The 15,529-nt window shown below is 43.3% G+C and overlaps 1 protein-coding gene and 1 long non-coding RNA gene across 2 annotated transcripts; one reads left to right on the plus strand and one right to left on the minus strand.

Moving 5' to 3' along the window:
- LOC110430506 lies at positions 838-10,787 on the plus strand. The gene is made up of 2 exons (XR_002447848.1): positions 838-1,110; positions 10,410-10,787. It is a non-coding gene; the product is annotated as an uncharacterized LOC110430506 (long non-coding RNA).
- On the minus strand, positions 10,625-14,854 carry LOC8080910 (serine carboxypeptidase-like 33). The gene is made up of 10 exons (XM_002440600.2): positions 14,486-14,854; positions 14,012-14,119; positions 13,832-13,927; positions 13,565-13,657; positions 12,533-12,621; positions 11,827-12,099; positions 11,583-11,734; positions 11,381-11,476; positions 11,107-11,212; positions 10,625-10,990 (listed from the first exon to the last, which is right to left on the minus strand). Exons 1-10 carry the CDS (start codon positions 14,808-14,810, stop codon positions 10,844-10,846), a joined length of 1,485 nt encoding a protein of 494 aa, XP_002440645.2. The 5' UTR covers positions 14,811-14,854; the 3' UTR covers positions 10,625-10,843.

Consider the following 15,529-nt stretch of genomic DNA (forward strand, 5'->3'; position numbering starts at 1 on the left):
TTCCTCTTACATGTATAGGTCACTTTTTCACTATTTCTGCTTGTCGATTCTCATTTTTGCAACCTCCTCTATTGTTTTTCTAAAGAATCAAAATGGACCAGTACTGTGCTAGCGAAAACAGACAAGCACTGTGCCAGCCAGAATAGACTATCGGTGTTGCCTTTAAAAATCTGTTGACTTATTCATAAGTATGTTGATTATAACTCTATGTTGACCTTACTACATATGTGTTGATCTATATGAAAATGTAGCGGTTTTAAGAGATGTTGCTGAGCCAAAACGGACCAGCACTATGCAGCCAAAATGGACAAGCACTGTGCCAGCCAAAACGGACTATCGGTGTTGCCTTTAGAAATTTGTTGACCTATTCATAAGTACGTTGATTGTAACTCTATATTCATAAGTACGTTGATTGTAACTCTATATTGAGCTTACTACACATGTGTTGATCTGTATGAAAATATAGCGTTTTGAAGAGATGTTGCTGAGCCAAAATGGTACTTTCTTACTTTTTATTTGTGGGAGAGGGAGATCAAACCGAGAAGCTTCACATGCCTTATCTGAAGAATTCATCGATCCAATCACCCCATTACGGTCTCTTTTGTTTTATTTCATCAAGCCAAGACGTTTCACATGTCTTGTTGGGAGAAACCGTTGTTGGCGCAAGTGGCCCAAATTAGCCTGTTGGTGCTGGATGGCCCGACTCTTCGTAGAAACCCTAGCCGTCCATGGAGCCTGAGCAAGCGCCACACGACACGGCACGCCACCACCAGCGCCACCGCGGGCCCTCTCCTCGGTGCACCCTCGTGACTTTGTCGCGCGTGGCTGCGTCGAGAGGATCCGCCGGGGTGCTTCACCTGGCGGGCAAGAAATCATGACAGAAGTCCGGCGAATGGGGTTCAGCCTGAGCGAGCGCTGCACGCCACCAACAGCGCCACCGCAGGCCCTCTTGCCGGCGCACCCGCGCGACTGCGCGTGGCTCCGTTGAGGGGATCCGCCGGGGTGCTTCACCTGGCAGGCAAGAAATCACGGTAGAAGTCCGGCGATGGGGATTCAGCCTGAGCGAGCGCCGCACGTCACGGCGGGAGGGGCCACGAGCGCTGAATCGAGGTAAGATCAACACGAGATGCTTTGCATTTTATTAGAGATCAACACATGTGTATTAAATGCAACATATACTGTCTAGTAAAACATATCTTCAAAAAGCTACTCCCTCCGTCCCAAAAAGAGTGTCGTTTTAGGTTTTTGTGCCATAAGTTTAACTCGATTTGTAGAAAATATATGCAATATTTATATCTCTAAATAAATTTATTAAAAAACTAGACTTAAAGATCTTTCCAATGATATTAATTATGTACTATAAATACTAATATTTTTTTACTATATATTTAGTTAAAGTTATTTCTCGAGAAGCGAAAACGACACTTATTTTGGGACGGAGGGAGTACATATATATAAAAGCAACATTCGTTTGTCTAGTGAAACATATCTTCAAAAAGCTACATTTTGTTAGAGATAAACGCATGTGTATTAACTGCAACATATTTTGAAAATCAATATATTTGTGGATACCGCAACATATATCTAAAAGCAACATTCGTTTTTCGTACATGCTACATTTGGGTTTCGTACAGGCTACATATGTTTATTAAAGTGAACATATAGTTAAAGTGAACGTATTGTAAAAACAACATGGGTTGTAAAGTGAAACACATCTTCTAAATGCTACATTTGGTTAGAGATCAACACATATGTATTAACTGCAACATATAGTGAAAATCAACATATATTATACCGCAAAATATAGATATCTGTGTATACCGCAATATGTAATTAAAAGCAACATATATCTAAAATCAACATCTTTGTATATACCGCAACATGTAACTAAAAGGAACATATATCAAAAATCAACATATTTGTGTATACCGCAATATGTAACTAAAAGGAACATTCGTTTGTATAGTGAAACATTTCTTCAAAAGCTACATTTTCATAGAGATCAACACATGTGTACTAACTGCAACATATAATGAAAATCAACATATTTATGTATACCACATATCTAAAAGCTTGAACATATTTGTATATTACAACATTTAAATAACAACAACATAAATTGCTGAGCCAAAACGGACAAGCACTGTGCCAGCCAAAACGGACAAGCACTGTACCAGCCAGAACGGACTATCGGTGTTGCCTTTAGAAATCTGTTGATTTAATCATAAGTATGAAACAGTAATCTTACTTTCTTACTTTTTATTTGTGGGAGAGGGAGATCAAACCGAGAAGCTTCACATGCCTTGTCTGAAGAATCCATCGATCTAATCACCCCATTACGATCTCTTTTGTTTTATTTCATCAAGCTGAGACGTTTCACATGCCTTGTCGGGAGAAACCGCTGTTGGCGCAAGTGGCCCAAATTAGCCTGCTGGTGCTGGATGGCCCGACTCTTCGTAGAAACCCTAGCTGTCCACGGAGCGTGAGCAAGCGCCGCACGGCACGACACGCCACCACCAGCGCCACCGCGGGCCCTCTCCCCGGCGCACCCGCGTGACTTTGTCGCGCGTGGCTGCGTCGAGGGGATCTGCCGGGGTGTTTCACCTAGCGGGCAAGATAAGAAGCTTTGAGTATAAGGCTTAATCCTCCAATCTGGAGGGTCTTCAAAATGATTCCCATTCAGAAATGTGTTGCATCATCTGGTTGTCGGTGAAGAAGTTCGTGTGTTGCATCCCCAATTTTGCGCTGATGACAGAGGCTAAGGAAAGAGTAATGGCCTCTGCCATCAAGACAGAGCTGCAATTCTCAGCACACGCTTTGATGAAGAGCTTGAGTTTTCTCCCTGGATCAAAAATGAAGATTCCTACTCCTGCATTCCTTGGCTCCTCCACCTGTCCATCTGGAGCGAGGAGGCATCTGTAAAACATTTAGAGCCCTCAAGTAAGGCAAGGATTTGGGTCTCTCCTCTGCTTCGTCCAGCTTCCAAGTTATTGAACTGTCAGTCACCCTGACGGAAGGTGCTGGTTCCATTTTGGCAACCTGCAAAAACTAAACTATCTGAACCTGTTTGTGATGTCAGTTGTTGCTTCTCCTCCCTGCTTATGGACAAAATGTTGGTTTTGATATGTGCCTGAACAGCATAGTGAACCTGCAAAACTGACCATTTTTGTTTACGAAAACGTAGCTCATTTCGAGCTTTCCAGATATACCAAAGAGTTGTAACAGTTAAGAACATGGTGTGGTCAGAGGTCTGAGGCATAATCGGCACTTGCAGGGCTGCCTGTACACCATTATGCTCTTGTGGAAGCAAAGTAGATTTGAACAGAGTTCTGCTAGAGAACCAGACAGCTCTAGGGAAATTGATGTGAAAAAAATAAGTGAGAGTCATTTTCAGACATACCACAGTAAGCACAGTTTTTGTCAATTTTGTTTGTGTTGGTGTAAATAAAAGTTTGTAAGAGGGTTTCTATGTAAAAGTGAAACAAAATGAATAGAGAGTGGGTGTGTGTGACACACACCAGAAGCTTCCCCAAATCACAAGATGGTATTCGGAGCCAAGCCTAGGGTTACCTCCGGCGGCGTCGGTGGCGGCAACAGGCGAGTGTGAGCGTGGTGGTGGAGGCGCGAGCGTGCGGTCCAGTGAGCGCGGCACGGGCGCGGCGCGGCGGCCCGAGCAGGTCGTGAACAGCGCTGCTGGGCGCTGCTGCTGGAGCGGGTCGTGAGCGGCGCGGCTGGCGCAGGTCGCGAGCAGAGCGGCGTGACTGGGCGGCTGCGAGGCGTAGCGGCTGCTGGGGGCGCGACTGGGCTGCTGCGAGGCGGCGCGGCGCTGCTGGGCGCAGCTGGGTGGACGCGAGGCGGCGCAGTGCGGCTACACTGACCGAGCTGTGGCCCGACTCCACGAGTGCAGGTGCAGGCACCTGGGAGTGCCTGTACGAAAGCTGCGGACAGGAGCTTTTGCCATTTGCGTGCAGGCACCTGAGAGTGGCTGTACGGAAGCTGCGAACAGGAGGGATTTCAGTGGTCAAGAGCTTTTGCGAGCAGGAGCTTTTGCCAAGGGAAGGAGCTTGGGCAGCTCAAGCGTGAGGCCAAGCTTCTGTTTATTTGCGGTCTGACCAGAATGCCTGTGGTTGCTGGCCTGGTAGATTAGTAGTGTGTGGTGATTTCAGTGGTTGGGTGATTGGTGGTGCTGCTCCTCCAGTTGAGAAGAAGGGAGGAAAAGGTGTTGTTGCTTGCTGGTTGTGATCTGTTTGTTAGTGAGAGGCCTGATTCAAGGGGAAGATGGATCCAGAGGAGGAAAAGAGGAAAGTGGCAGAAGCTGCAAAGAAGGCAGCAGTTGAGCAAGGGAGTGGTGGTAATGGTGGTGATGATTCGCTAATTACCAAAAGTGAGCTGAGAGATGAGATGAGATCCTGGATTCAGGGACTCATGGAGATGAATTTGATTGGCCCGAGGGAGGTGCGTGAACTAAAATTAGAACTCATTCCGAATGATGTGAAGTTAGAGGGAAGCAAGAATTATTTGAGTTGGTCTCGAAGAGTGCAAGTGCTCCTAGGTGGAAAGGGGGTGGAGCACTATTTGGCGAAGGATTGTGTTGAGCCACCTAACAAGCTTAGTCCTGAGTGGAGAGTTTGGCGTATGACAAACTCTACCATAGTGGGGTGGTTATTGGCATCCATGTCACCTTCAGTCAGTAAAATGGTGGAAGGTATGCACACTGCAGCACAAATATGGAGAACCTTAAGTAACATGTATTCCAGGCGAGGTAACGTGATGGTGATGATGGAGATTCAGAATAAGGCTGACGCAGTGAAACAAGCGGGGCAATCAGTGGAGCAATATGCTAGTGAGTTACAGTACTTGTGGGGAGAGCTAGACTACTATGCTCCACTTCGTATGAGGGATCCACAGGATACATTGGATGTCCAGAAGTGGATAGAGGACAGGAGAGTGACTCATTTTCTGAAGAATTTAGACCCAGAGTTTGAAAGAAGGAGGGCTGCTTTTTGCCATCAGGATAGTCTTCCTACCATGGAGGAGGCCGTGTCAGCCATGGTTATTGGGGAGAGCAGATTGCGCATGATGAGTGGTAATAACCCTGTAAAGACGGCCTACACCTCAGTGGCAGAGAGGAAGTGCTACAATTGTGGAGAGGAGGGGCACTTGAGCTATAATTGTCCCCTTCCCAAAAGCTATGGTGGCAGAAGTGGAACTCGTGGAGGTCATGGTGGTGCTCGTGGTGATCAAGGAGGTCGTGGTGGTCGTGGTGGAGGACGTGCATGAGCACGTGGCAGAGGTCGTGGTGGTCCTCATGCCAATTTGGCTACCTCTGAGAGTGGTTCTCAGGTCACAACTGCTACCACGGGTGATGTTCCATCAGTCACACGGATCGGGGAGCAGGTCAAGCAGTGGGAACAATGGCAGAAGATGGATCCGAAAATTTCAAAAGTACTTCAGATGGTCCTGTAATTGCCACCACCAGTCATTTTGGTAACTTTGCCAACTATGCCCATTTGGGCAAAGGTACTCAGGCACAGGCACTTGCATCCACATATAGGCATAACATAGAATGGGTTATTGATTCAGGAGCATCCAAGCATGTCACAGGCATATCTAGTTCCTTTAAAACTTACACTCCACACTCATACTCTGAAACTATTCAAACAGCTGATGGCACATCTCAACCCATTCATGGTGTAGGATCTGTAGAGTGTACCCCATCCCTTTACTTATCATCTATCTTGCATGTCCCTTCCTTCCTAGTCAACCTCCTCTCAGTTAGTTCACTAGTTGATCAATTCAAATGCATTGTTACATTTGATGGAAACCTTTGTATTTTTCAGGAGAAGAGGATGGGGAGAGTGATTGGGACTGGAGTCAGGCATAATGGGTTGTGGGTAATCAACCAGGAGGAGTCAGCATTGGCAGCAGCTGTTGGAGCACAGGAGAGGGAGGTCTACTTGCTTCACTGTCGGTTAGGACATGTGCCTTTTGAAAGTTTAAACAAATTATATCCTGCTGTGTTTAAGGGTGTGGACAAAAACAAACTTGTGTGTGATGCATGTGAACTTGGAAAGCATACAAGGACAACATATCCTAGTATTGGGCTTCGTAGTTGTGAACCTTTTATGATGATACATTCTAATGTGTGGGGTCCCTGCTCAGTTACATCGTTGAGTGGGTTTAAGTGGTTTGTCATTTTTATTGACTGCCATACTCGTATGACATGGATCTACATGCTTAGGGGTAAGCATGAAGTTCTCCGATGCTTTCAAGACTTCCATAATCTGGTGGTCAATCAGTTTAATGCCAAGATTAGAATTATCCGTACAGATAATGGAAAGGAGTATGTGAATAATGATTTTGTGGCATATCTTTCGAGTCATGGCATTATTCATCAAACCACATGTCCTAATACTCCATCACAAAATGGCGTGGCTGAAAGGAAGAATAGACATTTGTTGGAGGTAGCGAGGTCATTGATGTTTCAAATGAATGTGCCTAAGTATCTCTGGAGTGAGGCAGTGTTGACAGCAGCATACTTAATCAATTGTATGCCATCTAGGATTCTTGGAATGAAGTCTCCAGCTGAACTTTTGTTGGGACATCAAGAATTCTAGGTACCCCCTAAGGTATTTGGTTGTGTTTGCTTTGTTAGGGACCATAGACCTTCAGTTGGCAAGTTAGATCCTCGAGTAGTAAAGTGTGTTTTCGTTGGATATTCCTCCACACAAAAAGGTTACAAGTGTTGGGACCCCATTAGAAAGAAATTGTTTGTGAGTATGGATGTGATGTTCCGTGAGTTTGAACCATACTATACAAAATCATGGGATCTTGATCCATTCTTGGAAGAATTCTCTTCAGTCACTGATGGTGACAGTAGAGAGGGGGAGAATGAAGAAGCTGATGTTGATGCTCAAAAAGGGGTAATTGTTGGTACCATTCCATGTCCAATGGATAGGTCTGGAATTGAGAAGGTAATTCATCAGGATGATGGTGAATGTGAAGGTGAAGAAATAGTTGGTAATGAGGTAGTTGGTGATGGGACTGAGGAGTCAATTGATGAAGGAATTAAAGAGAATAGAGAAATAGTTGCAAAGGAGCCAATTGTATATCAAAGGAGATGGTTTAGGAGTCAGGGGGAGCAAGTTGGTATACCATAGCCACAGCAGCCTGGTTCACCAGTCCCAGATCTCTCCACGGACCTCTCTCCATTGAGCTCCTCGACCCAATCTAGGCCAAGTGGTAATGTCTCTACTACTCCTGAGCATGTAGAATTATCTCTTGCACAACGTAGACACACTAATGTCTCTACTACTCTTGAGCATGTAGAATTATCTCTTGCACAACGTAGACACACTAGATCTAATTTTGGAAAACCGCATGTTCGATATGGATTTGAGCATCCTAGTACAGATCATGACATTGCTAATTTCCTCTCATACTCTCGCCTTTCACCCGCGTATAGAGCATTTGTTGCATCTTTACAAACAGTGTCTATTCCAAGGGACTGGAAGTGTGCAAAACAGGACCCTAAATGGAAGGCAGCAATGGAAGAAGAGATGAATGCTCTTCAAAAGAACAAGACATGGGAACTAGTTTCACTTCCAAAAGGAAAAAGAGCTGTGGGTTGTAAGTGGATCTTCACTGTGAAGCAAAATCCAAAAGGAGAGGTGGACAGATACAAAGCAAGGCTAGTTGCAAAAGGGTATAGTCAAACATATGGTATTGATTATGATGAGACCTTTGCTCCTGTGGCAAAGATGGGTACCGTTAGGACCCTAATCTCTTGTGCAGTTAACTTTGGTTGGCCTCTACATCAGATGGATGTGAAGAATGCATTTCTCCATGGAGATTTACAAGAAGAAGTCTACATGGAAATTCCACCGGGTTTTGCTAATAGTCAAACTGTTGGCAAGGTGTGCAGACTTAAAAAATCACTCGATGGACTAAAGCAATCACCCCGGGCATGGTTTGACAGGTTTAAGAGGGCAGTTTGTGGTATGGGCTACACTCAATGTAATGGAGATCATACGGTTTTCTATAAGCATAGGGGAGCGTTTATCACCATTATGGCGGTTTATGTGGATGATATTGTGATTACAGGAGATGATGTGGGGGAAATCAAATGTTTGAAGGAGAATTTGGGAAAGGCCTTCGAGGTAAAGGATCTTGGACCACTTAGGTATTTCCTTGGGATTGAAATTGCTAGGTCACCTAAGGGGATAGTTCTCTCTCAGAGAAAATATGTCCTTGATTTATTGACAGAAACTGGGATGCTAGGATGTTGACCGTGCAGTACCCCTATTGATAAAAATCATCAAATTAGTGTCGAGTCTGGAGATCCTGTTAACAAAGAAACATATCAAAGGCTGGTTGGAAGATTGATATACCTATGCCATACAAGACCAGATATTTCTTATGCAGTGAGTGTGGTAAGCAGATATATGCATGATCCTAGAACAGGACATATTGAATTGGTCTACAGGATATTGAGGTACCTAAAAGGGACACCTGGAAGAGGGTTATGGTTCAAGAAGAACATGCATTTAAATCTGGAGGGATATTGTGACGCAGATTGGGCAAGTAGCAGAGATGATAGAAGGTCCACATCTGGTTATTGTGTGTTCGTAGGAGGCAATCTTGTCTCATGGCGTAGCAAGAAGCAAGCGGTTGTGGCGCGGTCTACTGCAAAGGCTGAATATAGGGCAATGGCATTGAGCTTATGCGAGATGTGGTTAAAAGGTTTATTGAAGGAGCTGCGAGTGTTGAGAAATGAGACCATGATGCTTCATTGTGACAATGTTGCTGCAATCAATATTGCAAATAATCCGGTCCAGTTTGATCGCACTAAGCATGTTGAGATTGATAGATTCTTCATCAAGGAAAAACTTGATAGTGGGGTTCTAAGGCTAGAATATGTAAAGTCACGTAGTCAACTAGCAGATTGTTTTACTAAGGGTTTAGGACCTAGTGAGAATGAGTTAAGTTGTGACAAGATGGGCATGATAGATATTTTTAGCCTATCTTGAGGGGGAGTGTTGGTGTAAATAGAAGTTTGTAAGAGGGTTTCTATGTAAAAGTGAAACAAAATGAATAGAGAGTGGGTGTGTGTGTGACACACCAGAAGCTTCCCCAAATCACAAGAGTTTGATAAGCTCCCAGCTCTGTCTCAAGTAGCAAGTGCTCTTTTTATGAGTCTCAAGAGGAAGGTTTTCACATTAGGCGAAATGAGTTTGTGCTTCCGGCTCGAAGGAGAATGCGTTGCACGCCTGCACAAATACTTCTTGGCCCTTGCAACGGGGCACCTATATTTGCCCATTGTTCCATCTTTATAATTTTTCTCTATAATTTTGGTCAAGCTTAATAGGTTTTGACTCTCTAAGTTTCTTGGAATGCTTTATAATTTGTAATGGAGTGAGTATGCACTATTCAAAAACTAAAGAAGAGAACAGATTGTAGCAACAGTACACTCAGAATCTCAAGGAGTAAAAGCTCACTGATTATATTTCCATTGGAAGCAAAACATTTGAAATTTTAACTGCTGAGTGCTGAAGGTAACACAAGGAAAGCAGAAGTGACCTCCATTGAGCCATAGGAGGAGTGGCTTCTTCTCCGGTGTCGTCTGCGCCTCGAAGAACAAGTAGAAGAGCGCCCTTCCGTTGGGCTCGTTCACCGTGACGTAGCCAGAGAACTGGCACACGCTCGGGCTCTCTGGCTGGCCGGGGAGGCGTGTCACCCTGTCGGCGTCCCGCTGGTCGCTGCGAGCAGGAAGAGAAGGTCCAGGTGAGCTAGGCGAGAGAGGAGACGAGGTAGAGGAAGAGACTTGCTGCTGCCATCGCCTGGGATTGGAAATTTGCAGTGGAGTTGAGGTCATGTTGGTCTTCCTGTCTGCGCAGTTTGTACACCCTTCTGTTGCAAAAGGCAGGGTTTTATAACTTGTTAAATGGCTCCTGGCTTTAGAGTTTTTTTTGGTAATTATACCATTTGGTAGCAAATTAGTGAGCGTAAGAGCATCTCCAATAGTCTTTCTAAATCTCACTTTCTAAATCCAACAGTTCTGGTAAATCTCATGCGCACTCTAGGAAGTCATTCTCGTCTTCTATATTTGGCTATCCGGAATAGACAATGACTATATTTAGATGACCATTTAGAGAAGTTGTTGGAGGGTAGTTTTTACCGAAATCTCCATTCATAGCTTGCTAATGCCCTTACTTGCTAATGCCACTGCTGAGTTGATTGTAGGTTCAAAAGTTACTTCGTGAGTCAGGAACAAAATCCCCTCCCCCCCCTTCCCGCCGCTGCAGATCTCACTTATGGTGGGATAACATGGGGTGCTAAAATACCTATCTGCTAATCCAGTGTTTTATGCTCGCACTAAGCACATTGAGATTGACTATATTCTGTAACAGAACAAGTTGCACAAAAGCTTCTGGATATTTGGTTTATTCATTCAGAAGATCAGGTGGCTGATGGCTTCATAGAGGCACTTCCCGAGCGACAGCTGCTCACATTTCGAAGTAATCTCAACTTGACAGAAAGTTGTGGTTAACGGAGGGTGTTAAGATATCAGTGGTAGCTTGTTCCCTTGTATGAGTGATTGATTCTTGTATTTCTAGATTAGGAATGCTAGCACAAATTGTTTTATTTCCTTTCTCTGTAATCATGTAATGCAAGCTACACTTGTACAAGCCACACTCAGGGGCTGTTCTTGGCTATGTAACACGGAACCGTGATCCCTAATGGGCATCATGGTAACTCCAATTTCACAATCATTGCAGTTTATCCTATGTCATCTTCTCTGAAATCTTGCTCTATCCCACCGCTCCCTCTATCATATCAACGTTCAACGGTGTGTAGGAAGCTGCTCACCACGGAGGAATGTGTTGATCAGTGTCAGCCCTTCAGCAGGCTTGTTAAGGGGCACCAGGTGGCCGGCACCCCTGATCGTCACCATGCTCATCCCATAGTACTCCACAAACCTCCCAGCAACCTGCATACCTCGTTGTGCCCCTCATTTTAATTTTTTAGCATCACTGGCTACTGATATGTTCAACACGCAATATGTTCAGATAAGCTGTTAGTTCAGACTTCAGACTTCAGACCTACCTGTTTGTCAAGGTACCAGGGTTGCCACTGGGTCTTCATCGGCAGCTTGAGTGCTTCCACACAGTACCGGGAGCCGATCACTGGGACCCTACCATCTGCGTCACCGCTTCATTGACAAATAAACGGATGCATTATAGAGAGAGTGATTGATGTGTGTTAAGAATCCACTTGAGCATGCACTTGCTGTGAGATTTTATGAAGGTACACATGAGAAGGATGTTATGCCTAACATGCACAGATGTAGGACATTCTCGGAGTCCTCAAAGAACCAGACCTGTAGAGCCAAACTCTCATCCCTGCTTTTATGAGCTTAGAGTATATGGGTAGGACTGAGAATACGGAGAAATTGTAGGAATTCAGGATGGGATCACTGCATAAGAGATGGATGAGTTCATGTTCTTTTTGTTCCAGAAGAATTCAGTGACTGGTACTAAATAAGTAGAGTATATCCAATTGAACATCTTTGAGAAATCCACCTGCAGACATGCCATTTCACTGGAAGCGATTCACTGATGACATTAGCATGAAACGCCTTCTGCACTTCCTTCTTGTTGAAGTAGTCCTCAGCATAGGATGAGTAGCATGGATCGTAGCCAGAGAACATCCGTACCCTTCTCCTGAACTTTTCCTGGCATTTCGAAGATAAGCATCAATAGTTTTAATTAGGAAGTATCTTTGACCTGTTGGAACTTTCTGCATTCATATGCAACGATACTATACCTGATCATTCTTGAAGGGTGCATGATTTTCAGAAGACGCTGAACTCTGGTTTAGAAGGCACTTTGGTACATAGATGTTGTATATGTCGATCTCGTCGTACTGACTATACACGATATCCATGACAGCATTGCAGTCATCAGACCAATTAAAGTTCTTGAAATCGCAATACTTTTTTATGCGGTCGTATATTTCATCAGACACAACTGAGTGGCTCCAGGCATACTCAGCTAGCCCTTTCGAATCATAGTAATAATTAGTAATAGGATTTCCAACCTACAATAAGTTCATTCTGAATGTGTCATGTTCCTGCAGGAATTGATTTCTCATGTGCATAACTTGAACATTCATTCATTTTTTTTTGGTTCATATACCCAATGTAATCTTTTTTAAAAAAATATCCATATAGAAAGTTTAGAAACATGTACTACTATCCCAAAAAAAGGTGGAAAATGTTTTCTTCTGGTTTTCTGAATGTTCAATTCACGTGATATTTCATTTGTTTTAGAGATTGTGAATACTTCTAGTCAGACTTGCATTTGTTCAAAAAAATTTATTAAGCAATATTTTTTTGTGAAAATATGTTAAGCAATATAACATTCAGACAACCAGCAGATATACTATTCAGGTGCTGTATCTTTTTATGTGTGAAACAATTTATTTAAAAGAAAAAAAATTCTTGCAGCATAAATCTAATTCATATCCTCACAATGAACCCCTTGAGGTTGATATATGTTTTGCCTTCCTTGTCCTTGTTCCTATCATAAACAAGTTCAGCCAGTTGTGGCACATAGTGACCTGCAGCATAGGAAGTTGAGATTTCTTCTTCAGTGATGTACAGGAGATACAGTTTTGAAGGCATATTTCTCCATAGATGTTGCTATCAACTAGGACCGATGTGACTCGTGAACCTACCACACTAGTTATTTTATTATTATTTTAAGAGACATACGTTTGGAGATCCAATGAACCATTAAAAATATTTATCCGTGTCCATGTTCACATACACAGAAATGAATTTTTGTACTTGATTTCAACCAAATTAAGCAAATTAATTCAGTATGGGCACCATTTGCATCCTCAAATTAAGATCCAAGCAAAAAAAATCATTTTAACTCGGGCTTTCTTTTTAGTTCTGAGCAATTAGATGACAGTCAGCACATAGTACGTCATGAAAATGAAGGCTGAAAATGATGCCTACAATCTTTCGAAAAAACAATCTTTCGAATTGCAGCTTTCTGATCTGACATTTTCTCCATTTTGTATATCTATTATTCACGTAGGAGACCGTGGACAATGAGTTGTCATAATCGCCAACCCAGTGGAAAACCAAGCTGTCAAGCTTTTCTGGAAAGTAACTGATTTTTTTCTGTAGGGAAATTCTAGTTTCAGATAAGATGGTGGAACTATTTTGTCAAGCACACTTGGCATATTTCACTCAAAAAAAAAAGCACACTTGGCATATTGATAAAACAATCCAGAAACAGGAATACTTGGCATATTGAGAAATCCAAGCAAGAATAGAAGGTTGGTGAAAGCCTGAGTTGCTGCCTTCCATTTGGACTGCATAGTGGTAGTGGAATATGGAAAAGGACTCATATAAAGCTACACTCCCTTGCTTTGCACCAGATTTTGTGTGTTGTAGATTCCTTCTAGCACATTGTCTACGTTTCTCAACAGAAGTCCAGAATTCTAAACCATTCAAAAAAAAAAAACTTTCATGATTTCTAGCCAAAATTACCTGCATAGCTCTCTCCTGCGATGTAGAACTCTCTGTCCCTGTACTCCGGAAACCGCTCTAGCCAATTCACTAGGAAGCTATGCGCATCTTCCGCTAAAAGTGAAAAGGATTTAATTAATTACACAGAATCCCATCTGTTAATCAGTAAACGACCACATAATGAACGGAGCTGAACAGCAAAGCAAAGTTTAATCTTTCGAAGAATTGGATCTTTAGCGGGGCGCATTCTTTTATAATCAATTTAACTCTGTTTCATGATCAATTTACCTACGAAGTCATCATCGAGTTTGTCGAGATCAGAGGATGTGTTGGTGTAGGAGAAGCCAACTCCAACAGGAGACTCCAAGAACAGCAGGTTAGCCTCTGGCAAGCACAGAAAAGACTTTTCAAACAAATGCAACTAGCCTTGAGAATGAAAAAGAATCAGAAATTCAGGAAGCAGGGCACCTTTGTTCCAGGCATATTCGTTGAACTCCAGCGCTGCTCCACGTCTGACAACTCTGAGAGGCCCTAGCTCAGATGCAGCTCCATAGCCAATCGAGGAGCAACCAGGTCCTAAATCGGTAATCACATGTTAAACCTTCTACAAATTAAAACAAACACGCAAAAAAAGTAGCAAGAACTCATGTTCTAAAATGAGACAAAAAGGTAGTAATTCAGAAAAGTTATCATCAATGCATAGAAATGATCACAAATACCAAGAACATGAATTGGCACAGAGAAGAACAAACTACAAAAGCAAGAACAGATGTACTGATGAGAGGTCATGGCTGCTCAACAACTAAAGAAGAAGCAGACCAAATGGTAGGAGAAGTACACTAATTAAGAATCGAGTAAAGGTCACTAACTAATTTCCAATGGAAACTAATGCTTTGAAATTTTTGTAACTGCTAAAAGGTACGGTAGAGCAGAAGAAGCGACCTCCGTTGAGCCAGAGGAGGAGCGGCTTCTCCTCCGGCGTGGTCTGCGCCTCGAAGAACCAGTAGAAGAGCGCCCTCCCGTTGCGCTGGTTCACCGTGACGTAGCCGGAGAACTGGGACACGCTCGGGCTCTCCGGCTGCCCGGGGAGGCGCGCCACCCTGTCGGCGTCCCGCTGGTCGCTGGTGCTGGCCGGCGACGGCGAGGAGGAAGAGAAGGTGGGCAAGGCGAGAGCGGAGACGAGGCAGAGGAAGAGAGGTGCTGCTGCCATCGCCACGGCTATGGTTTGGGCGGGCGCCTGGGACTGGGAATGATTGGCAACTCGCATAAGCGATACAGAGATCACATCAACCGAGGGCAACACATTTTAGAAGAAGATGGCATCATCGTTTCGGACAGTCCAAATGGACAAATTCGAGAGAGATATTGTGATCGGTTAATAACTTTTGACTGAAATGCAGAACATGGATTGACTCGTCTCGTATTCGATATGCACTTACTCATATTATAGTAACTGAAATGATCTGTATTCGTGTTTAAGCCTGTTCGCTTCAGCTTATTTACCGAATCATTTAGCAGTATTTTTTCTCACAACAAATTTACAAATAGTATTTTTAGTTACGGCTTTTTAGACAAGCAAACAGGTACTATCCATTAGCTATCCATGTCCGATTCCAAATCTAAAAAGAAATATGAATGAGATTGGTAATGTCCTTCGGTCCATATTCAGAGGAATTCATGGCACTGCCCAAGATTGCGGGACTTTCTTTAAGGCCAGGTAAATGATCTTATAGCGTTGTTTCTGAAAAACATATAACGTAGATTAAAATGAAACTTGAATGAAAGATGCATAGGTATTTAATTTAATAACTTGGAGAGAATTGTTAATCGTGACAAGAGATCTTTTCTCTATCTTAAATACACAATCATGTCGTCAAAAATGTTTATGTGGCAATCTCACATGAAACTTTCATATTGGGACTAGCCTAATGGTCAAATCTCTTTGCTGGAGCAAAGACAAGCATTTTGATCTAAAATCGTTGTAAT

This window comes from Sorghum bicolor, chromosome 9 (genome assembly GCF_000003195.3).
Source record: "Sorghum bicolor cultivar BTx623 chromosome 9, Sorghum_bicolor_NCBIv3, whole genome shotgun sequence".
In the NCBI taxonomy this organism is placed as follows: domain Eukaryota; kingdom Viridiplantae; phylum Streptophyta; class Magnoliopsida; order Poales; family Poaceae; genus Sorghum; species Sorghum bicolor.

Bases quoted from the DNA above. Each gene is read 5' to 3' on its own strand.
- LOC8080910 (XM_002440600.2), bottom strand. From the start codon at position 14,810: ATGCGAGTTGCCAATCATTCCCAGTCCCAGGCGCCCGCCCAAACCATA. The intron at 13,658-13,831 runs GTAAATTGATCA...TTTCACTTTTAG, and splicing joins ACTCGATGATGACTTCGTAG to CGGAAGATGCGCATAGCTTC. The intron at 11,477-11,582 runs GTGGATTTCTCA...TCTCTTATGCAG, and splicing joins GTGAAATGGCATGTCTGCAG to TGATCCCATCCTGAATTCCT.